Source organism: Capra hircus, chromosome 1, assembly GCF_001704415.2.
Source record: "Capra hircus breed San Clemente chromosome 1, ASM170441v1, whole genome shotgun sequence".
Taxonomy (NCBI): domain Eukaryota; kingdom Metazoa; phylum Chordata; class Mammalia; order Artiodactyla; family Bovidae; genus Capra; species Capra hircus.
The window spans coordinates 70,420,086-70,445,537 of NC_030808.1; the positions used below are offsets into that span (position 1 = coordinate 70,420,086).

Sequence of the window (25,452 nt, forward strand, 5' to 3'; positions counted from 1 at the left end):
ACATATACTGAAAGACAAAGGGCTACAGGAGACTACACCAATACTTCCCACATTTCAATAGCTAACATGCATAGGAAAAAATACTTGCCTTAAAATGTAACGTTTTTTAAGAAATTAACTGAAATGTTTACAAGATAACTGTCGATTCATTTGTAGTTTTAAGAAATAATAGAGATCCACTGTAAACTTTGCCCAGTTTTCTTTTAGTCAGTCTGCAGAACTAACAGCCTGAATACTAACATTGATACCATACAATCTACATATATCATTCAGACTGCCCCAGTTTTACTTGTACTCATTCATGTGTTTGTATGTATTAAGTTCTAAACAATCAATCAAAATACCAAACAACCAGTTTTAACACCACAAAGATTCTTCCAGTTGCCATTTGTTTTCACCCTCAACTTTTGGCAACCACTAATCTCTCTTCCATTTCTAAAATGTTGTCATTTCAAAAATGTTATATACTCCAAAAGCTAAACATAGAGTTACCATACGACCCAGCAATCTCACTCCTAGGTAGACACACACGATAATCAGAAATATCTATTCACCTAAAACATATAAATGAATGTTTATTGTAGCATTATTCATAAAACCAGAAAGTAGACACAGCCCAAATGTCTGTCAACTGACAAATAAACAAGCAAAATGTGGTATATCCTTACATCAAATACTATTCAGTCAGAAAAAGAAATGAAGTGCTGATTCATGGTACACATGGATGAACCTTGAAAACATTATGCGAAGTGAGAAGAAGCCAATCAAAAGAGGCAAAATATTGTATGATTCTGCTCATATAAAATGTCCAAAAGAGGCAAATCCATAGCAACAGAGTAGTGATTGCCAGGGACTAGAAGGAGGGAAGAATAGGGAGTAACTGAAAATGGTATAGGGCATCTTTAGGATGTAATGAAAATATGCGGGAATTAGATCATGATGGTAGTTGTACAGCCTATGTATATACTAAAAACTGAACAGTATACTTTACAGAGTAAATTTTATGGTATATGGATTATACATCAATTGAAAAAGTAAAAAACACTTCCACACCAATGTGGTTGCACAATAAAGCTTAACTAACTCTTAAAGAGAATTCAAAATATAAATAATAAAAACCCTTCCAAGACAACCACTGTCTTTCCATTCTAAGCCCTTGTATAGGTGACTTTTAATTTTCCTTTTTATAAAACAGTTGTAACTGAATCATATACATTAATATATAGAGAGAGTGACAGAGAATGTATGTGTGTATATACACACATAAACCTTGGTTTTATATATATATATAACTTGGTTACACAATTTAAATCTCTTTCACTTAAGCATTTCTCATAACTGCATTTTTCCTGGAGAACAATTATTGCAAAGTACTCCAAGTAGATATGCCAGTTTCAGAAGTATCCTATAACTTTAGATAACAGGAACTTATTTGATTTGTAGAGTACTTTAATAAATTATATTATCAGGTATGAGAGTTTAAGACTGACGGTTTTCAGAATGTAAGAAAATTAACAATATCATTTAGCTATAAAATGATTTTATATATTTAATACCTCATACTCACCTTTTCAGCAAAAGTGATTTTTCCAGCTCTTACAATCACTAAAGATCCATTCACAGGCATATTTAAATCCTCAAAGTCCTGTTTAGTGCCAAAATTAGCATGGACCAGTTTGCCCTAGGATAAAGACATTAGACTCAGTGAGCATTATGGTATTAGAACAATGACAGAGTCTGCCACCAAATATTTTACAGATCAAACCCAAGAGAGAGAGAAAAAAAAAGAAGGCCAAGGCCTAGAAAAAGTATCAGAGTTCTAAAGTCAGAAGCGGTCAGGGACTTCCCTGGTGGTCCAGTGGCTAAGACTCTGCACTCTCAATGCATGGGGCCTGGGTTTGATCCCTGACTGGGGAACTAGGTCCCACATATCACAACTAAGACCCAGCACAACCAAATACATGAATTTCTTCTTTAAAAAAGTGTTCAGGGTTAACAGGAATGAAGTCAAGATTTCTGGTCTCCAAGAGGAGAGTGAAAAATTTGGCTTAAAGCTCAACATTCAGAAAACGAAGATCATGGCATCTGGTCCCATCACTTTATGGGAAATAGATGGGGAAACAGTGGCCGACTTTATTTTTTGGGGCTCCAAAATCACTGTAGATAGTGATTGCAGCCACAAAATTAAGACGCTTACTCCTTGGAAGAAAGTTATGACCAACCTAGACAGCATATTAAAAGGCAGAGACATCACTTTGTCAACAAAGGTCCATCTAGTCAAGGCTATGGTTTTTCCAGTGGTCACGTACGGATGTGAGAGTTGGACTGTGAAGAAAGCTGGGGCCGAAGAATTGATGTTTTTGAACTGTGGTGTTGGAGAAAACTCTTGAGAGGCCCTTGGACTGCAAGGAGATCCAACTAGTCCATCCTAAATGAGATCAGTCCTGGGTGTTCATTGGAAGGACTGATGTTGAAGATGAAACTCCAATATTTTGGCCACCTGATGTGAAGAGCTGACTCACTGGAAAAGACCCTGATGCTGGGAGAGATTGAGGGCAGGAGGAGAAGGGGACGACAGAGGATGAGATGGTTGGATGGCATCACTGACTCAATGGACATAGGTTTGGGTGGACTCTGGGAGTTGGTGATGGACAGGGAGGCCTGGCGTGCTGCAGTTCACACGGTCACAAAGAGTCGGACACGACTGAGTGACTGAACTGAACTAAATATTCATATCTTTCATTACCTTATGATACCTTTCATTTAATTAACATTGACTGTTTATGTTAATTTACATTGCTTCAGATATTTTCAGGAAAGACAAAGGATAATAAAATATGCTTAAGCAAACCGATATCTATCAATAAAAACACTGTAGACTAGCCAAGGCAGAACCAATTACATAATGTTCCTACACTTGAACTGCAGATAACTGAGGACATAAGAATTAACTGAAAGTTGTGATAATAAATCCATCCAAAAGTTGTTTTAGAATAAAATAAACTTGCAGAGATCAACTTTTAGATGTTTATATAAGTTGTCATCATAATACTCCTAAATTCTATCAGAGTTCAGATGAATAAACTGACATTAACAACCAAATATCTAAACACAGATAGCATTCAGGTGAACCAATCCTCTCCACATTCTTTAACAGAACTACGTACTGAGAGAGTTAATTCTTATGTAGGTTGATAAGGCATCCAGGGCACCCAGGGGGTCTCTTGAGGAGGACAAACTTTTTCTACATTCCTTAGTCTTAGTCACATAAAATGTTTTTCCCAGAGCTAATGATTACACAATAAACTGTGGAAAATTCTGAAAGAGACGGGAATACCAGACCACCTGACCAGCCTCTTGAGAAACCTACATGCAGGTCAGGAAGCAACAGTTAGAACTGGACATGGAACAACAGACTGGTTCCAAATAGGAAAAGGAGTATGTCAAGGCTGTATATTGTCACCCTGCTTATTTAACTTATATGCAGAGTACATCATGAGAAACACTGGGCTGGAAGAAGCACAAGCTGGAATCAAGATTGCTGGGAGAAATATCAATAACCTCAGATATGCAGATGACACCACCCTTATGGCAGAAAGTGAAGAAGAACTAAAAAGCCTCTTGATGAAAGTGAAAGAGGAGAGTGAAAAAGTTGGCTTAAAGCTCAACATTGAGAAAATGAAGATCATGGCAAATAGATGGGGAAACAGTGGAAACAGTGTCAGACTTTATTTGGGGGGGCTTGAAAATCACTGCAGATGGTGACTGCAGCCATGAAATTAAAAGACACTTACTCCTTGGAAGGAAAGTTATGACCAACCTAGACAGCATATTGAAAAGCAGAGACATCATTTTGCCAACGTAGGTCCATCTAGTCAAGGCTGTGGTTCTTCCAGTGGTCATGTGTGGATGTGAGAGTTGGACTGTGAAGAAAGCTGAGCACCGAAGAATTGATGCTTTTGAACTGTGGTGTTGGAGAAGATTCTTGAGAGTTCCTTGGACTGCAAGGAGATCCAACCAGTCCATCCTAAAGGAGATGGTGTTCAGCCCTGGGTGTTCTTTGGAAGGAATGATGCTAAAGCTGAAACTCCAATACTCTGGCCACCTCATGAGAAGAGTTGACTCACTGGAAAACACTCTGATGCTGGGAGGGATTGGGGGCAGGAGGACAAGGGGACGACAGAGGATGAGATGGCTGGATGGCATCACCGACTCGATGAACGTGAGTTTGAGTGAACTCCGGGAGTCGGTGATGGACAGGGAGGCCTGGCGTGCTGCAATTCATGGGGTCACAAAGAGAGGGACAGGACTGCGCGACTGAACTGAACTAAACTGAATGATTACACAACAAAGCTCATCTTGCTCAAGGCTATGTTTTTCCTTAAGCTCTGTATCTCGGTTATCTTGTTATATTAAGACTTATGTTATGAGAATGGGTCAGGTAAGACCTCTCTATTGTTAGTTCTAACCTTGTTAATTTAAGATGCATGCTGTGGGAGTGGGTCTGGTAAACATATATAAGGCCTTGATACCACTAGTGAGTGGGGACGCTCTGTCCTCTTCTGATGTCTATGTCAGTAGCTTCGTCTGTCCTTTTTTACTGTCATAAAACTTCTGCCACACAAAAGGTCTTGAGTGATCAAGCCTGGTCCCTGGTCCCAAAGCTAAATCTTCTTCAGAGATCAGGAATCCGCCATTGTTCACCGTAAACTATCACTACCTACCTCCAAAACACTGGCTTGTGGGTGGCCAGTTAAAGTGATATAGCACAGGCAACCAGGAAGACAGAGAATAACCATGAAACTTCATTTGGCTCAGAAGACAGTCTTCAGATAAGACTCTGGCATATAAATATGTGGTTTTTAACCTAAAACACCTAGATAGATCTAGCTAGCTGTTTTTCAACTTCTATAGTAGTTTGGCCAAAGTTGCCTAAATTTTTAAAGATCAAGCATTAAAGCATCAAACTAACATTAGACTCCAGCCAAGATGGTTATTTATATCTGCCTCCACATAAGGGTGAATCTGATACATGAATTCATTCAGTAAATACTAGCATGTGTCAGGCACTGTCCGAGGCTCTGTGACATAGCAGAAAATGAAACTAACCCCTAGCCCTTTGCGTAGCTTACATTCTAGTGTGGAAACAAGTGAATAATGTCAGGCTCTGTACTTACAGGGTAAGGAGAAGGGACTGGAGGAAGGACATTTTTGATAAGATAATCAAAGAAGAATTCCCTAGGGAGGAAATGCTGGAGAAGAGACTCCAGTGCAATGGGAGGGAAGAAGCCATGCTGATATTTAAGGGAGGAGTGGGACAGACAAAGGGAAAAGCGATCTATAAAGGCCTTGAGGTGGGAGCATGTTTGAGTCAGAGTGTTTGAGGAACAGCAGGGAGGTGAGAGTGGCCACAGCAGAGTGAGTGAAGAGCAGTGCAGTAGAATTACTTAGGGCCTTGCCGACCAAGCTGAGGACTCGGGATTTTAACTGTGGCATAGGAGGGATGAGAACAAAAATATCCCATGACCAGCTACATTTTACAAGTAAACTTATACTAAGAACAGGAAAGACAATGAGTTTGCGAGCTATTCAACAGGGGAAAAAGTTTCATGCATGGCTTTGCCTTACTCACAGTAACTGTCGCAGCCTTACTATATGCCACGTAACCCTCAGGATTCTCCACTGAGTATGCCTGACTGCCGTCACCACTTGTACTCACTATAGACACCGAGTTTTGAGAACTGCGAGAAAAAAAAAAAGGTTAAGGGAAAATGAAGCGAAGGCATCTTTGAGAAAAAATTAAATGAATTTAATACATTTAGCATTTGACATGCATTCATTTTGAAGGTCTTTGCTATAATTGGGGCTTCCCTGGTAGCTCAGATGGTAAAAGCGTCTGCCTACAATGTGGGAGACCTGGGTTCAATCCCTAGGTCGGGAAGATCCCCTGGAGAAGGAAATGGCAACCCACTCCAGTATTCTTGCCTAGAAAAATCCCATGGACTGAGGAGCCTGGTAGGCTACAGTCCATGGGGTTGCAAAGAGTCGGACACGACAAATCGACTTCATTTTTGCTATAATTAGGGCTCCCCTGGCGGCTCAGATGGTAACGAGGCCACCTGGAATGCAGGGACCCAGGTTCGATCCCTAGGTCGGGAAGATCCTATCCGGCAAGATAGTAGGAGTGGCTGCCCACTCCAGTATTCTTGCCTGGAGAATTCCATGGACAGAGGAACCTGGTGGGCTACAGTCCATGGGGTCACAAAGAGTCAGACAATAATCAGCACACCTGAGAATAGCTAATTCTATAAAATGAGGTTACCACCTTTCAACATACCTGCCTTTGACCTGAATCTTAACAAAATGTTCATCATGCCAGACTTTGTCGAGTTTATAGTCACGTAATTGACTTTCAATATAAAAAGCCAAACTGCTATCTTTTTGAGATCCAGCCTCACGTGGGACATAAGAATTTTCATTCAGCATCCTGGAGGGGAAAAAACTCACTGTTAAATGAACTAAAGTTTAACTTAAACACTGAACTCAAGTATCAAGCAAGTTGCCTTAAAAGCATAACTCAATAAAACAACTGTGACCCCAAATTCTGGATTAACCAGATAGAGACAAGCTTAGAAGAGGAGGGGAAAAAAGGCATCTATATTTGAAGAAATTAAACCTCTTTATCTACTGTAAAGTCTCATCCCTATATATCTGCTTAGGGCAGTTTTAGGGGAATGAGTAGTTTCCATAAGATCTGCTGTAAGCAAAATGAAAGACAGTGTTACTGTTGGTGAATTCAAGACATACAGCTTCAATTTCACTTCTTGAAGCATTCTGAATATCCCAGAAGCAAAACTCCTCTTCATTTTGATATCTCATGACTCTTTGTAAATACACACATCACATTAGTTATATAATCTTTTCTGAGACTATAGCCTCACCATCACTTTATCCATAATGCCTAGTGTACAGTACACACAAAAATATTCACCAGAAGAAGTATAAATGCCAAGATTTCTCATTTAAGACCAAAAGAATTATTGTCCCATTGAAACTATTTGGGGTTAACGAAAGGTAAAAGATGAGCAGCCTTTACTCACTCCAACCAAAGAAAGCCTGTGCACGCAGCATTGAAGACCCAGTGCAGCCAAAAAAAGAAAAGTCTAAAGACAGAAACCTGAAGGACACTTCTTAGGGTATGGGTTGAGTAAGAACCAGAAGAAATCAAGAAATACTTGAGACTTGGGCTGTCAGTTAGTCCTGAGCTAGAGGATGAAAAAAGCTGCGGACCCCTTTATGCATAGTGGCAGGACTGTGTGGATCACAATAAACTGTGGAAAATTCTGAAAGAGATGGGAATACCAGACCACCTAACCTGCCTCTTGAGAAATTTATATGCAGGTCAGGAAGCAACAGTTAGAACTGAAAAGGAGTACGTCAAAGCTGTATATTGTCACCCTGCTTACTTAACTTATATGCAGAGTACATCATGAGAAATGCCAGACTGGAAGAAGTACAAGCTGGAATCAAGATTGCCGGGAGAAATATCAATAACCTCAGATATGCAGATGACACCACCCTTATGGCAGAAAGTGAAGAGGAGCTAAAAAGCTTCTTGATGAAAGTGAAAGAGGAGAGCGAAAAAGTTGGCTTAAAGCTCAACATTCAGAAAACGAAGATCATGGCATCTGGTCCCATCACTTCATGGGAAATAGATGGGGAAACAGTAGAAATAGTGTCAGACTTTATTTTGAGGGGCTCCAAAATCACTGCAGATGGTGACTGCAGCCATGAAATTAAAATACGCTTACTACTTGGAAGAAAAGTTATGACCAACCTAGACAGTATATTCAAAAGCAGAGACATTACTTTGCCGACTAAGGTCCGTCTAGTCAAGGCTATGGTTTTTCCAGTGGTCATGTACGGATGTGAGAGTTGGACTGTGAAGAAGGCTGAGCGCCGAAGAATTGATGCTTTTGAACTGTGGTGTTGGAGAAGACCCTTGAGAGTCCCTTGGACTGCAAGGAGATCCAACTAGTCCATTCTGAAGGAGATCAGCCCTGGGATTTCTTTGGAAGGAATGATGCTGAAGCTGAAATTCCAGTACTTTGGCCACCTCATGCGAAGAGTTGACTCACTGGAAAGGACTCTGATGCTGGGAGAGATTGGGGGCAGGAGGAGAAGGGGACGACCGAGGATAAGATGGCTGGATGGCATCACGGACTCGATGGACGTGAGTCTAAGTGAACTCCGGGAGATGGTGATGGACAGGGAGGCCTGGCGTGCTGCTATTCATGGGGTCGCAAAGAGTCAGACACACTGAGCAACTGAACTGAGCAGGGCTCAGCATGACTTACAGGGGGATGAGATGGAAAATCAGAGAAGAACAAAGTCTGACAGCAAGCAACAGTCTACAAAGAACCATATGACAAAAAGACCAAGAGCCTATGAATTTCCTCTTTTGAAAAAAAAAAGGCGGGGGGTGAGCGGGGGAGAATCTGCCTGCAATGCGGGAGACCTGAGTTCGATCCCTGGTTTGGGAAAATCCCCTGGAGAAAGGAATGGCTACCCACTCCAGTATTCTTGCCTCGAGACTTCCACGGACAGAGAAGCCTGGTGGGCTACAACCCATGGGGTCGCAAAGAATGGACATAACTGAGCAACTAACACTTTCACTTTGACTACCCTTTAACTGAAAATGTCTGACCTATTCTAAACAGCTTTTCCTCTAGACTATCACCCTTGTTCTATTCCATGGCACCTAATAGTATTTGTTTAGGCACTGAGGTTGAACTTGTGAAGCAGCTCAGGCTTACTTGATGGCCCTGGTAAAGTCTACGGCATCCAGTCTGTCTGACAGCGTTGATTTGAGGTCTGCCCAGAATATGCGAGGCACTCCAGGGAGCTGCTCTTCGGGTTCGAAAGCTTCTGTCTCCTCTGGGCATGAAGGCTGTGTTCCTGCCTCTTTCCCACAATCACCTTGTGGTTCCACACGTTTACAATAGCCCAAGTAGCCAATCATAAATCCTAAGGATAAAAAGTTTCAGAGCTGAACTCAAAGAATTTCATTTATACTCTGTTCCGGTAAGAACTGTTAATATTTTCAGTTATCCCTTGAAAATGCTGGCATTAATTAAACTATAAGGCATCTGAAAGTAAATAATACATCTCAGCTTTGTCTATTTTAAACCATTCAATCTGTTATATAATAATTTCATTTTAAACAGTTAGCTTTTTAAAGCAAAGGTAACTTTTCTTCCCAGAAGCCTTCTGTGAATCCTCAGGTCCAGCAGCTATGCTACAAATAACCTGTGCAAATTTCTAGTGTAACATTTGCACATTACCCGGAAATGATTCCTGTGTTGCTCTTCTCCCACCAAGCTAACCTCAAAGGCAGGTGTAAAATCTTAGGCATCATTGTATTCCTAGTATCTTGCACAATGCACTACATAAATGTTCGCTGAGCTGGATGAACAAACTTCCTAGAGTTGATGACAAGGAATTTTTAAAGTTTTGAATGGCTGTTCTTACCAATCAAGAAAAAGATGATTACAGCAATGATCCCGTAGCAGATATATCCATTTAACCTTTTCGGTTTTGTGATACTGGTTTGGTTACCCCTCATGTTACTGTCAACATTTTCTTCTTCATCCGCAGCTAATTTCATCTCCACATGACTGTTATCACCATCTACTTGCCGAGCCAGACTAAACCTGGTATATGACAATGGTTCTCCACCAAACTGAGATTTAAAAAAGAAAGAAAGCATTATGAAGGAGAAGAAAGGGAACTGAGACATTTAAAGGAAGCTTGATCAGGTGTTATTGGGCCATTACTATGATTTGCTGTACATTCTCAAGGAAAAAGAAGTTCCCTTTTCAAGCTAGCACACTTTCCTGTGCCCAGTTCTGTCAACAGCAGAAGAGGGCTGGTTCATACACTCGCCTTCATCTCATTCAGCCTTTTCATTCAGAATTTCTGTTATCATGTCTACGGATAGACATTTTGACCAATGCTTTCTTTAGTTTATCTGAACTACCTGACTATCTCTTCACTATGCCCTGAAACTTCTTACATGATTTTCCATAATTAACTCTACTCAAGACTGAATATAACCTTCCTTTGTGAGATCTATTACATCTCAAGACCACCACTTCAAACATAAATGAGTAACTGATGATAGCTTTGGGTATTTTTTCTTGCTTACTGGGTGAAAAGCATCCTCATACGCTTCAGACTCTTGCAAACTGGTGACAGAGAAATACATCTTAAAATCATACCAAGTTAGAGAATGCTGATCTGGCTTGATCCATCATTTTGAGCTGCCACACAGAAGAGCCTAAACACAAAACAGAGAATTAGCATGATGAGATATCTAACACAGATACCACTGTATTAGACTAGTGAGGACTTTCCATTAAGTATTATATATCAAGTTTACTTTTAAACATATTATCACTTTTCTAGAAAGGATCTTTCACCAAGATAGTTTAACATGACAACTAAATTTAGGGTGATCCTTGATTAGCTACTGAATTGAGGGAGGGATGAGGTGGGTTGAGGACAACTTGAAGGATGTTACTGGGAGAAGTAAGAAATTTGAATACAGACTATATCCTAGACAACAGTATTGTATCAATATTAGATTTAGATACGGTATTGCATTTTTTGGAGGAGTATGTCCTTGCTGGGAGATTAATGCCAACGATTTTAAGGATGAAGTATTGTGATGTTTGTCACTTACTTTCAAATAGTTCACTTTAACTGAATTTACTAGACAAAGAAAAGGGGCAAATACAAAAGACAGTACACTGGCACCTGGAAAAAAAAAAAAAAAACAACAACTAACCAAAGTAAAATTAAGCCAAAGACTGGTTATGCCACACAAACATGCCAATAGAAAAGGAGAGAAAACCCAATCCTTCTAATTAAATGAACAATTTCTAACAAATGATTTGATCAACCTTTGATGCAAAAAGAATAGATAAAAGAAAAGCACAGAGTATGCTATTTTACAGATGAAAAGGCCAATTATTTGAGCCCTTAAGCGACTTGTTCAAGGCCGAAAACTGATCACCTAAAAATGAGGTCCAACAACTGTCTATAAAACTGGTTTTACAGACAGCATGTTCTCATCTCCAGAAATTTAAGAAATTACTTTTAACTTTTTCCAAAGCAAACTATGCCTCTGTAACCAAGAGTCTTCAAAGTTCAAGCACAGGTATTAACTGAAATCTAGATTTTTCTAATTAATTTGGTTTGAGTGCGTCGTGATGCTTGAAAATATGTTGAGATGTATAAAAAGACATTTATGTCACACTATTTTAAAGCTTTTCCTCTAAAAGCATACTCATAGCACATTTAACACCCACACAGCAAAAAGCAAGATGTGATACATACGCAGATTGCAAAACAAAGAGACTATACAAACTGGCATTAGAAAAGTCTCCTATCAAGCTCTATTAGCAACAACAGCGACAACAAACACCAATTTTTAATCCTCAGGCTTTAAAGGCCAGAGCCAATAAGCAAAAGTTCATACTCTTAGAAGCACAATCTGACCCCATCCGGTACAAAAAGCTTATCACTATCACTGCACTCAACTGTATAAACCCAATCACTAGAGCCAGAACTGGAAGGCTCCACCCTGAACACCCTGAACCAATTTTAATCACCCTTTTCTAGGAAAAAACAGCTTATCAGCTTAATATTCATCTGACTCAGCCACTCCTCAAGGTTTCTAGTTTTAAATGAATTTTAAGACTGACAACACATTCAAATAAGTGATCTAAATAAAAGGTGTAAATAAACAATAAGGAGATTGAGTGCAAGCCTAAAGAAACAGATGTTAATAGTACATGTCATGATTTTGCATAGTTAAAATATAAGTATATTTTTTACTGAGCAAACAGACATACTATTTCTATTTCAATCCCCAGACACAGAATTAAGACTGTAACATTAAAGAAATCAAGTCAGAGGAGGAAAAAAGTATGACCTAGGTAATTCTCATTTTTTAAATTAACTTATTTTTTATTGAACCTCAACTTGAATCAGCCATAGGTATACATATACCCCCTCCGTTTTGAAACTCCGTCCCATCTCCCACCCCATCCCACCCCTCTAGGTTGATACAGAGCCCCTGTTTCAGTTTCCTGAGCCATACAGCAAATTCCTGTTGGCTATCTATTTTACATATGGTAATGTCAGTTTCCATGTTATTCTTCCCATACATCTCACCCTCTCCCCATGTCCATAAGTTATTCTCTATGTCTGTTTCTCCATTGCTGCCCTGTAAATAAGTTCTTCAATACCATTCTTCTACATTCCATATATATGTGTTAGAATACAGTATTTATCTTTCTCTTTCTGATTCACTTCACTCTGTATAATAGGTTCTAGGTTCATTCACCTCATTAGAACTGACTCAAATGCATTCCTTTTTATGGCTAAGTAATATTCCATTGTGTATATGTACCACAACTTCTTTATCCATTCATCTGTCCATGGACCTCTAGGTTGCTTCCATGTTCTAGCTACTGTAAATGGTGTTGCAATGAACAATGGGACACATGTGTCTTTTTCAATTTGGGGAGTGGAATTGTTGGGTCACATTGTGGTTTTATTCCTAGTGTTTTAAGGAATATCCATACTGTCTTCCATAGTGGCTGTATCAATTTACATTCTCACCAACAGGGGAAGAGTGTTCCCTTTTCTCCACACCCTTGGTAATTCTCATTTTAACTCCATCATTTAACCCCACATCTGTGAAGAACACAATTGTATCCACAATTTCATTCTATCTAAAATGATATCCACAAAGGCTCTTCCTAAAGTTTTACCCATAACAAAATTGAGTGATTCTTTCAAAATAATTTCACCCATTAGTAAAGCTTTCTATTTAAAAGAATCCCTTAATGTTTTTTCTAACTGCAACAAATATGTGCTCTAAAAGCATGGGAGAAAAACTTTTCATACCAACCTATGAACAAGTAGTTCTGTTACAAGACTACATATATAAGCCAAACAACTCTTACTTAGCTTATTTCAAGATGTCATCATCAGTGCTAACAATCTATTACAAAAGACAACCCCAAAATCACCTCGATTTTTACTTACATTAGCATCTTGTGTATTTTTGGTGTTCTCAATGATAACTGGGAAAAATATTCAGTTTCTCACACTAATGAAAATTCAGGTAAGCAAAATCAGAGCCCCACATGTTTTGAACATGAAATGGAAGGAAGAAATGTTTTAAACTGAGCCTTGGGATAGAAGACAGAGGCAGGCAAAGGTAATAGCTAGACTACAGTCTCAAGCTTCTTTCAAATTCATATCATCTTATTCCTACTTTCTTGATATGCGGCATTAATTTTCTATTTAATTTTTTAATATGGTAGTTATCTTGAGGTCTTATGCTACTTTGGGATGTCTTAAAATCATAGGTCTGTACAAAATATACATAGTAGTGGGATTAGGTACCAAAATACACTTTCACCTACATAGAAAACATATTTAAAGCTACTACTCTTTACCTGAAATAAAAATAAGACACGTGTTTTTTAATACTGACAACCCCATTTCAATTTAGAAAACAAGCCAGTTTCAAGTCCTTGGAGCTCACATAAATGAAGTTTCTCTGTCTGCTTCTGAGGCTCTGTTCTAGAGACCTTCACCACCTAATAACTGCACTGCCCTCTACCTTCTCCAGAATGAGACAAAATCCAGCCCCCGCCTGTACCCACTAACATCCTTCCTTTGTTCTTAAAGTCCTACCCATTTCTTCCTGGATCAGCTCAAGGGCCATCTCTATGAAGCCTTCTCTGACTGATTCCTCTATCCCACAAAATTTGATGTGGAATTATGTGGTAATCAACAAAGTAAAGATAACTTTATTGTACATGAGGTTCACGTTTCATATAATTTGGAAATTATATGAAAAGGAATATAATGAAAACCTTGGATGTGGGATCTTCCCATCCTTGCTACTATTTTGGTTTATCCTGAAAACACTGGGCAAAGCTTGGATAGGTAAGAAATTTTAAAAAGTAGAAAAACCTTAACCTTTACCTGGCAGAGCTCCAAGATGTCAAGTAATTGGTTATAGATACCCATTTTGTAAACAGTTTCCCAAGACAGTTATGCATTTGCAGGTGAAAATGAAAAGATTACCGGAACTTACAAAACTGCATGGCCCTTAGAACACATAACTTGTGTATACCCAGAATGCCTTATAAAGAGACGGCTGGTCAAGGTTTTTACTATTTAAGAGACTAACTTTATGAGCCTAAAATGAAAAATTAGTGGAAGGAATAAAAGAAAACAAAGCAAAATGTTCATTCTTATTTAGCTTTCTGAGAAAAAGATTGCTCAAGTTGAAGGTCAGGACCACTTGAAGTCCCTGCAGTCTGTGTAGTGGTCATCTGAGAGAGCAGACAGAAGGGGCACACACACAAGAGTTCTAAAAGGCCTCAGAGAGTCATTTTTAAGAGCTTTCAATTGTTGTCTGATTCAAGGTGAACTGGGAGCTTTCTTCATTACAGATAGCTACGTAATCAAAGGACTTCCCTGGTGGCTCAGATGGTAAAGTGTCTGTCTACAATGCGGGAGACCCGGGTTCGATCCCTGGGTTGGGAAGAACCCCTGGAGAAGGAAATGGCAATCCACTCCAGTACTATTGCCTGGAAAATCCCATGGACAGAGGAGCTTGGTAGGCTACAGTCCATAAGAGTCGGACACGACTGAGCGACTTCACTAACGTAATCAAAGGCAAGTAAATACCACTCCTTTTAGGGCAGAGTTAGCTGAGTTGTTCGCTATCCAACAGTCTTCCGCACAGGCTAGTTTCACCACCACCATTACTTAACAAGAACATTCCATCAAAAACAAGTTGAATGGTACTATGCTACATATAGACTTTTGGAAAACATTTCATATCAACGACAAAATTTTTAATTCTGGATTTTGTGTAACATATTGAGTCTATTACAGTCCAAAATTGAGAAAAACAACAACAAAAACAGTCAACCCTAAAGGAAGTCAACCCTGAACGTTCATTGGAAAGACTGACGCTGAAGCTTCAATACTTTGGCCACCCAATGCGAAGAGCCAACTTGGAAAAGACCCTGATGCTGGGAAAGACTGGGGGCAGGAGAAGGGGGTGACAGAGGATGAGATGATTGGGTGGCATCATCGACTCAATGGACATGGGTTTGCGTAAACTCCAGGAGATGGTGAAGGAAGGACAGGGAAGCCTGGGGTCCTGCAGTCCACGGAGTGGCAAAGAGTCAGACATGACTTAGCAACTGTCTGAACAACAATAATCCAAACCTGAGGAAAAAAACCAAAGCAAAACAAACAAAAAACCTGGCAGGACCAGTCAGTACTTTAGGGAGCCTAACCTTAATTTTCAAAGCAGAAAAATCAGGGAGGGACTTCCCTGGCAGTCCAGTGATTAAGATTCTGGGCTTCCACAGCAAGGGACACAGGTTTCAGCCCTGGCCTGGGGAACTAAGATCCCATTAAAAACAAAACAGAAAACCACTTCTGGAAATCACCTTAAATGTCTTGGTCAATAAGGTCAAATTCCCCAGCTCAGAGACAACGGAATCAGCATCTAGTATTCCAGACTCCTATCTAAGCCTCAAATAAAGGTATCAGGTACCCAAATACTTCTGTAACAGGATAACTATCTCCTTATTCAACCTTCTTACCAGAAAAAGCACCAGCAATCAATTTCCTTGGCATACCCAGTCACCACAATCTAGCCTATGGCAAAATGTTAACCTGGGTCAAGTCACAACTGGCCCACCCACCCCATTACTAGCCTACAAAGCTGTCCACCGCCAACAGTGATACAATAGGCTTCTAAGGCGTTTTATATCATCAAGCACAGCCCTTTGATACCATATCGCTAATTTCCTGAAGGCAAAAGCCGATTCCAATCCAAATAGCTTTTACTTGGCCCCTAGACCATAGCTTTCACAAAGTAGAAGTCTTATTCCTACGGTCTCCCATCTGTTAGAAGAGCCTAGCAATCCGAATACTCGTAAATATGAACACCTAAAGGATTCAGTCGGCTTCTTAGAAAAACTGAGAACCCACACACAAGGCCAACAGGCAGCGCGGAAAGATCAGGTTGTACTGGAGTTCAAATATACGGCTTACAGAAACCCTTGTCTACATGCCCAGGACACAGTCGTAATGCAGTTGAGGACAGCTTTGCCCCTTTCAACAATGAGACCACGGCCCCGGCGGGCCCCGAGGAATCCAAGGGCTATGAGCTCAAGGTCATCTACGCATCCCGACAGCCATTCCCTGGGAACACTTCCTGAAAGGGCCACGTGCTCCCCGCAGAGTGGCTCAGCGCTGCGGCAGCGTGGCTGACGCCTTGCTCCCGGGCCTGCAGCCTATGGCTGTCCCAAGAGGGCCTGCATCTTCTCAGGGCGAGCTAGTGAGGACAAGGGATCCGGGTGACCTGGGAAGCTGGGAGCAAAATAGCAGGGCGTAGAACGACAGTGGAACACCCCTCATCTCGCCCTCAGGACCCTAACAGAACCTATTCGCAGGGTTGGGGGCCGAGGGGAGGGCACGGGTAAGGGAAAGGTCGGGCAGCCTGTCCCGCAGCGCCGCTGCACCTCGCATGCACCTGCAGCCTGGCTCCGCTCCCCGCCACAGCCCCTTTCCCGCCGCCACGCGGGCTACGTTCCCGCCCGCCAACCCGGAGGCGCGGCAGCCTCCCGGTGCCCCGCGCGGCTCCCCAGGCTGCCGGACCGCACCGAGGAGGGTCGCACCCAAGCCCGCTCCGAGCAGCCCCTCGCAAGCTGAGGGGAGGGTAGGAGAGTCGGCGGGATTCTCGCAGCCGCGTGTCACTCACAGAGGCGCCTCCCCCGTCCGCTGCTTGCCGGCCCGCCACCAGTCTTTGCCGACACCCTCTGGTGGGATAACCACCCCCAACTTGCAGTTTATAGTTTGGCTCCGCCCCCTTGCGTCACTTCCTATATCACGTACACCTTCAGAGGCGCTCAGGAAAAAGACAGCCTGGGGCTAGGAGCGGGCAGGCAGTCGGATTGGGGGCCCTCCGCTGGAGCGCGGGACCCCGCGACGCGAGGTCGAAGGGAAAAGGCGCCAGACTGCAGGTGTAGGAGGGGTTGGGCGAGCGGTGCACTAACTTCCTCCTTGCGTCCTCAGCTGGCGCGCAGCCGTAGCCCTGCCTCCCGGAGCCCGCCGTCTAACCTTGACCGATCTTCTGGCTGTGCAGTGCAAGGTCAACTGGTGTTAGCGTTTACTCCTAAATGCTGGATACTTAAACTGAAATGTTTATTTGAAAGTGTCTGTCGTTGCTGGAATATTAAGTAGGCACTAAAGCCATGTTGTGAATATATGTTTTGCAGCTTCAGAAATAGGATAAGCAAAACAGAATTAAAAGCAAAATGTAACTGTATAGCATAGGGAACTATATTCAATATCTTGTAATAATATTTAATGGAAAAGAATCGAAGAATATAGATATGTATATATGTATAACCAAATCACTTCGCTGTACATCTGAAACTCACATAATATTGTAAAGCAACTATATTTTAAAAAGGAAAATGCAAATTTGTATTTCGGATGTATAAAAGCTGCCCATAAATCACTAAGACGGGCATAGAACTTTGCAGAATATTTTAATGCATGAGGGAATGGAAGAGAAAATAGAAACAAGCGATTTATTAGGGTGATAGAATAGAACTTTGATGTTCTTTGTCATTGTTGTTATTATAGGATTGTGCAATGCGTAATAAAATAAAATGGACTGTTATCACTTTCTAAAGTCTTAGCAAACATTCTCACCGTTTCCCTCTCTTTGGTCGGTAATATACAGTGAGCGAGATTAGACAAATAGCCCCTAAGCGAGAAGAGTCTTGGGCCATAAAAAGGGTTACAGATAAGCGCTCTGCAGGTCAGAGCCTAGGGGAGACAACAGTCCTCTGTAATGCAAATTTGTTTCCCGGCCTTGAGATTCTGCTCTTCCCCTTACTACCCGCAGGGATGTCTGTGCACCGCCCTTCTCTATACTGCGATAACCTAAAGTCTCGCTAAGGAAAAGTATTTTAAAATCTCCTATGTAGTAATATCGCTGCACCTTAGTGGATCTGCACAGAAAAAAAGCAAGGAATGTAACAGTTCGTTTTGATGGGGCCAACTTGAAATTCTGACAGCAGGTCGACTGAGTCCCTTCTCCTTCCCAGGCTGGTGGGACTTTAAAAGAAGAGAAACAAACAATGCTGATATCCAGGTGAAAATCTTATAACCACGTGGAGAAAATTTAATTAGGAGACTGCAGGTCAGGATATAATCTATAAAAATCCAAATTAAAATGTTTACATTGACTAGAAAGTGAAAGTGAAGTTGCTCAGTCATGTCTGACCCTTAGCGACCCCATGGACTGCAGCCTACCAGGCTCCTAATGAAACCATAAAGAAGACACTAAAAAGCATGTCAATTATATGTTTATTTTCATGCTTTTACTAGTAACAAGGGATACAATGCAATTACATTCCCTTCACTATGCCTTTCTCCCTAGAAGCTCTGCGGGATCTCCCTCCTCTGTAATTTCAAGTAGATCAAAATTAATTTGTCATGCTTCATTGTGGAACCATACGGAGAGGCAATTCTGCTTTGTCTAATATTCCATACATATGTTCAAAGATTTTACTTTTTTAAATCAGAGTTTTGTTGTTGTTGTTGTTGCCATTTTTGCATAGCATTAGCTCCCACTTCTGGAGACCAATAACTTGGATGTTTGCAATGAAATACATTTTTGGTAACTTTATTTAAACTATTCATCATAACTGAAATGGATATTATTCAATTTCCAACCTTCCACGGACCTACATAAGACCTAAAATCCATGCAGTTCTTCCAAAAGGCACACAAAATTTGTTTTAAAATCATGTATACTAGAAGTTTGCATAAAGGAAATTGGAGACTGGAGAGGGGTGTACAATGTGCTTAAATAATAAACAAGAAAGTAAATAAATAAAAACCCTGGAGATCTGGGGAAAGAGCACAAAAACTGAAGTTAAGCAACTGGAGTTCTCAACTTTCTTGAGCCTGGGTTGTATCAGCTCTTAAATGAGAATAAAAAAATACTTGCTTCACAGATTTTCTGTGTGTTTAAATGAGATAAGGCAGGTGCAGTCTCCTAAAACCACAGTCTACTCTGGCACAGAGAAGATCTTTGGTTGAGTCTGTCTGGGTGGAATAGAGCGGGATCAGGCAGGAAAAGTAACATGGAAGATGTCTTCAGGCCAGACTTAGATGGATGAGGAGACCAGCTTCCTGTGGTGTGTATTAAAAAATCCTACTCTATGTAAATACCTCAGGGAAACCAGTGGCGGAAGAGAGTTACAGGAATCATTAGCTGCAAAATTCTCCCTCCCTCCCTTTTCTTCACCTTGAGATGAAAGCAGGAATCTTCCTATTTTCAGTGAGAGAGGAATAACAGGAAAAAGTAAAGCAGAGAAGTCACTGATGAAGTGACTAGTCCAGAGCTGTCCCAACTGTGCTGCAGAACGATGGGCTTAATGGCGCTCTATGCCTCAGTTTTCCCATTGGCCACATAGAGATAACATGCTTTTATTTCCTTCACCAAGAAAATAACGTTTTTTCCCCGTAAAAAGTAGGAAAGCTCCTTAAACTACACAGTTACACAAATACGACGTGTTGCTAGTTCAGAGACCAAGCCAAATGAGTAAATGTGGCCTGGAAAATGAAAAGTTCTAAGCAACTAGCAATGATGTTATTTGTCCAGAAAAGGAAAGTTGTCTTTGATAGCTTTTGGTGAACAGTGTCAGATTCTTGATCTCTGAAGAAGCAGATTTAGGTTTGGGACCAGGGACCAGGCTTGATCACTCAAGAGCTTTTGTGTAGCAGTGTTATAAAAGTATGAAAAGGGACTGAGAAAGCTTCTGACATAGACATCAGAAGGGAGACGGAGAGTGCCCCCTTTGCTAGTCTTAGCAAGGGAATTAAATACTTTTTCATTAGTTACTACAATAAATCAAAAGAACATCTCAAGGTTGTAAAAATTTTACCAGACCCACACCCACAATTTATAAGACCCACTCCCACAATCTATCAAAAAAGCTGAGTGCCGAAGAATTGATGCTTTTGAACTGTGGTGTTGGAGAAGACTCTTGAGAGTCCCTTGGACTGCAAGGAGATCCAACCTGTCCATCCTAAAGGAAATCAGTCCTGAATATTCATTGGAAGGACTGGTGCTGAAGCTGAAACTCCAATACTTTGGCCACCTGATGGAAAGAACTGACTCATTGGAAAAGACCCTGATACTGGGAAAGATTGAAGGCAGGAGGAGAAAGGGTCAACAGAGGATGAGATGGTTGGATAGCATCACCGACTCAATGGACATGAGTTTGAGTAAACTCTGGGAGCTGGTGATGGACAGGGAGGCCTGGTGTGCTGCAGTCCATAGGGTCACAAAGAGTCTGACACAACTGAGCAACTGAACTGAATTCCCACAATTTACATTTTAAGATGACAGGATTATAGTTAACAACAGAAAGAACTTACCAGACCCACTCCCATAATATACATTCTAAGATATCAGGATTAGTCAGAAGGTTTTCAGGAAGGAGAAACAAGCAGGATACATTGTTGTTACATAATCCTTACTAAGGAATACAGGAAAAAAAGTTTGTCCTTTCCTTCTCTTTGAAAATTCCAGACCCCTATCTCCTCTTTCAGAGCCCCAGACCCCTTTCTCCTCCTTAGGGACCCCAGACTTCTTATCAACCTGCCTAGGAACTGACTCTCTCATCTGCAGTGGCACTTGACTGCCCTGAGTCCAGTCTGTCAATGACTCCGTTATTGATAATGGCTGAGAGGAAAAAGTAATCAATTACCATTTATTGCATTTATACAATAATGCTCATTGAGTAGTATTGTGGGCTTCCCTGGCGGCTCAGATGGTAAAGAATCCGCCTGCAATGTGGGAGAACTGGGTTCCATCCCTGGGTTGGGAAGATCCCCACTCCAGTATTCTTGCCCGGAGAATCCCCATGGACAGAGGAGCCTAGAGGGCTATAGCCCATGGGCTCACAAAGAGTGGGACATGACTGAGTGACTAAGCACAGCACAGAACAGCATTGTGTGTCCAGGAAAGACACGTATAGAGATAGGAAAGGAATCTGTACCCCTGAAAATGCAAACAACATGGCTGGGAAAATAGAATTTATACTTAAAGAACAAATAATAAGAATCCAAATATGAAATGCAAGCAAAAATAAAAGTGAATCAAGGTCTGCGACAGCCAACTGCCCAGATCTGAAAAGGAAGGTAAGGTTTTAGTGTGTTTATTAAGGCAGACTGTACTTTTCTACTCTAAATCTTGTTCCAAATTATGCGCCTATGCGTGCTCAGTCATGTCTAGCTCTTTGTGACCCCATGGACTCCTCTGTCCATGGGATTCTCCAGACAAGAATACTGGAGTGGGTTGCCATGCCCCCCTCCAGGGGATCTTCCCGGCCCGGATTCTCCAGACAAGAATACTGGAGTGGGTTGCCATGCCCCCCTCCAGGGGATCTTCCCAGCCCAGGAATCGAACCTGGGTCTCCTATGGCTCCTGCGCTGGCAGGAGGATTCTTTGCCGCTGAGCCACCTGGGAAGCCCATGGATGCTTATTTATTAATACATTCTAGTTAGCTACCTGGTTTTTAATCATCTATTTTGTAATGTAAAAGGACAATCGAATATAAACACTCTCATCTCTAACTCAGGCACAAGTACAAGAGGGAACTTTTGCTACTTGCCCCACAATATCAAAATCAAAACATACACCCCTTCCAGGGGATAGAGATCAAGAACCTGGGGGGAACCCAAGGAGGATGGGAGAGAGGGACAGCACTGTAATCCAAACCTCTAAGATGATGCAGGTTGGGAGTGGGAGGTGTTTCGTTTTTAGACAAAGGCATTTAGTGCTTTTCCCCTTACCTTGTTTATGTTATGTATATTTTATCACAATTTATAAAATACATTAATCTGTCAACTCAGAAACTGAAGATTCAAAATCATTTGCTTTTTCTGGGGTCCTCTCTGTGGCCCAAATGTTAAATGAGTTCCCTGACGTCGGCATTTCTCAGACATTTTTGACTGTGCTCCACGGCTCCATGGTAAAAGGTTCACTTGACTGAACAATCCAGTATCGGTTGAGCTCAGTTCAGTCGCTCAGTCGTGTCCGACTCTTTGCGACCCCATGGACTGCAGCCAGTATATATGGGTATATGTATATGTTCACATGAAACAAGTAAAAGTTTCATTAAATAATGCCCTTGCTGTGTGCAAAGCAGTCTGGAATTTTCTATTTAATTTTTTAAAATGCTGATTTCAACCTATTAAATTAATCTCTCAGGGAGCTATGACCTGTGTTTGAAAACCACCGTCCTAATCCATCTCCTTTCTCGAAGCAGAAATCTTTCTAGCGAACAGGACAAACAACTTGCTCAAAGTTAAACATCAACTTGAAAGGATTCTCCCTGTTATTTTGCCCACTGTTTCAACTTTCTACCATCCTGCACTTGAGCAAATATTGACTGAGGTTTTTTGAGTGGGAAGGCACTGTCAGAGAACACAGATCAAGTCTTTTCAAATGCTTTCAAACACACTTTGGTCAATGATGGCAGAACTCTGCCACACACAGTATAGGTCCTCCCAGTAACTACTATAGATGCCATTCCAACCTACATTGGCTCTGCCCACAGCTCCTATTTGACAACCTGTATCCACTTTCTTTACTTTGGAATCCTAAGCTCAGGGCAATCACCTTAGACTAGAATCATAAAAATAAAAATGTGGAGTTCTGCACACTGAAACAGGATTGTTCCAGAGAATGAAGGAGGATTGTCAACTAATATATTTGAGGTTGCTACTATTTTCCACTTTATTTTTCATTTTTTTCCCTTTAAAATGTACTTGAAAACCTTCAGTTTCAAGTCCTAATACTCCTGACTAAATTATTCTGTGCTAAGAGGAAGCTCACGTGGGAGAGCATGGAGCAGGAGCAATCCAGGTTAATATGGTGGAATTTGCCCCTACTTTATAGCAAGTGGTAAAAGTTACTCAGGGCGGGAAAGCAGAATACATAATTAATTTTAACATTAATTAGAAGATTATTTATGCCAATGAATACAGTGCTCAAAGTCAGAGTTTTGAGCAGGATGTAAGGTCCTATTGAGCCCTTCTAGTTTCATAACAGAATTTCAAATCTGGAAGGAACTTTAACTCATGTACCATACACAGCCTATAACAGATGTCCACTAAACATATGGAGATTTCATCTAACAAAATGTCTCTACTTCATCTCATCAAGTGCTTGTGTAGCTTCTACTCAGCCATTCCAATGAGAGCAAATTTATCACTTCCAAAACCTTGATAGGTTTGGGAGAGCCTTGGGAAGTTCAGACTATTAGAAAGTTTTTACCTAGTGAATTCCTTAGTGGTCCAGTGGTTAGGACTCAGCTTTCACTGCCAACTGGGTTTAATTCCTGGTCAGGGAAGACCCTGCAAGCCATGTGGTGTGGCCAAAAAAAAAAAGTTTTCACTCACATTATACTGAATTCTCTTTCCCTTCTACTTTTGATAAATTGGTTATTGTTTGAAGACTGCTCTTATGTCCACAGCTATCATCTTTCCTTCGGGCGAAACATCCTGATCCCTTCTAAAGGCCACCACAGGACACGATTCTACGTTTCCCCACTCACTAGTCAGTATTGGAAGCATAGTTTGACCAATCCAGATGGTCAAACAGAAGAATGGAGCGGGACTACCATTCCTCTATTCCAGGCCTTTACAAATGCCATCTGCCAGCCACCTCAGTCCCTGCCTTAATAGCCACTGCACATTGTAATCTCATGCTGAGCTCTCAGCAAGAGTTCAAAGGGGACAGGTGGGCCTTTGGAGCAGAGGAACCTGGGTTCAGAATCTAGTTTTGCATGTACTAGCTAATTGTGCTACTATTCCCTTTTTTTCTCTTTTCCGTGGGTAATGTAATATCCACATACTATTGCAGTCTGATACACTATACACAGACTCTCTTCCCCAGTTTATTGCTACTCTAGTTAGCAAATGATGCAGAAGAATCTAGTCTTTGGCTGGGAACATCCTTGATATTATAGCTGAATGACAGATAATGGCTAAGATTTATTAAGCATCTACTGTGTGCTAAAAGACTTCCCTGGTGGCTCAGACGGTAAAGCATCTGCCTACAATGCGGAAGACCCTGCTTCAGTCCCTGGGTGGGGAAGATCCTCTGGAGAAGGAAATGGCAACCCACTCCAGTACTCTTGCCTGGAAAATCCCATGGACAGAGGAGCCTGGTAGGCTCTAGTCCATGGGGGAGCAAAGAGTCAGACATGGCTGAGCGGCTTCACTTCACTTCACATCAAAGCCAAGCCAGGAGTACATGTGAAGAGAGGTAAACCTAGAAAAACCCTATGGATGTGACAGTTGGACTGTGAAGAAAGCTGAGCACCGAAGAATTAATGCGTTTGAACTGTGGTGTTGGAGAAGACTCTTCAGGGTCCCTTGGACTGCAAGGAGACCCAACCAGTCCATTCTGAAAGAGATCAACCTTGGGATTTCTTTGGAAGGAATGATGCTAAAACTGAAGCTCCAGTACTTTGGCTACCTCATGCAAAGAGTTGACTCATTGGAAAAGACTCTGATGCTGGGAGAGATTGGGGGCAGGAGGAGAAGAGGACCTCAGAGGATGAGGTGGCTGGGTGGCATCACTGACTCGATGGATGTGAGTCTGAGTGAACTCCGGGAGTTGGTGATGGACAGGGAGGCCTGGCGTGCTGCGATTCATGGGGTCGCTAAGAGTTGGACACGACTGAGCGACTAAACTGAACTGAACTGAGTGTGCTAAAAATGATTCTAGTCGTTTATCTCACACAGGGCCCTGAGATCCAGCAGGGCTCTGTGTGACTCCCGGGCACAAAGCTTTTCTGTGTCCCCCATTTCTGCGATTATCGGAAATAGCCTGCATTCAGCCTCCAAAGGGTCTCCCCTCATGGCTCAGTCGGTGAAAAATCTGCCTGCGATGCAAGAGACCTGGGTTCGATTCCTGGGTCGAGAAGATCCCTGGAGAAGGAAATGGCAACCCACTCCAGTGTTCCTGCCTGGAGAATCCCACGGACAAAGGAGCCTGGCAGGCTACAGTCCATGGGGTTGCAAGAGTCGGACCCAACGTAGTGACTAAACCACCACCACCACAGCCTTCATGACCTTCCCTGAGTTCCAATGGACAGATTTAAGCAGTTGTTAATTAGGGAAAGGGCTTCCCTTGTAGCTCAGTCAGTAAAAAATCTGCCTGTAGTGCAGGAAACCAGGGTTCGATTCCCAGGTCAGGAAGATCCCCTAGAGAAGGAAATGGCAACCCACTCCAGTATT

General features: G+C 41.7%; 1 protein-coding gene across 5 annotated transcripts in view; it reads right to left on the reverse strand.

Annotated features, from left to right (window-relative positions):
* Positions 1–25,452, reverse strand: part of TFRC (transferrin receptor) — a 147,185-nt gene that overhangs the window by 14,235 nt on the left and 107,498 nt on the right. Inside the window, exons 1-8 of one of the 5 annotated variants that reach the window (XM_018046135.1) lie at positions 16,877–16,969; positions 10,745–10,818; positions 10,281–10,339; positions 9,532–9,742; positions 8,817–9,027; positions 6,338–6,487; positions 5,633–5,741; positions 1,568–1,681 (exon numbers count right to left, since the gene is read on the reverse strand). In XM_018046135.1, the coding sequence (XP_017901624.1) occupies positions 1,568–1,681; positions 5,633–5,741; positions 6,338–6,487; positions 8,817–9,027; positions 9,532–9,742; positions 10,281–10,316 (831 nt within the window). In that variant the 5' untranslated portion in view covers positions 10,317–10,339; positions 10,745–10,818; positions 16,877–16,969. The other 4 variants (XM_013963472.2, XM_018046130.1, XM_013963470.2 and 1 more) reach the window with 4 other exon arrangements.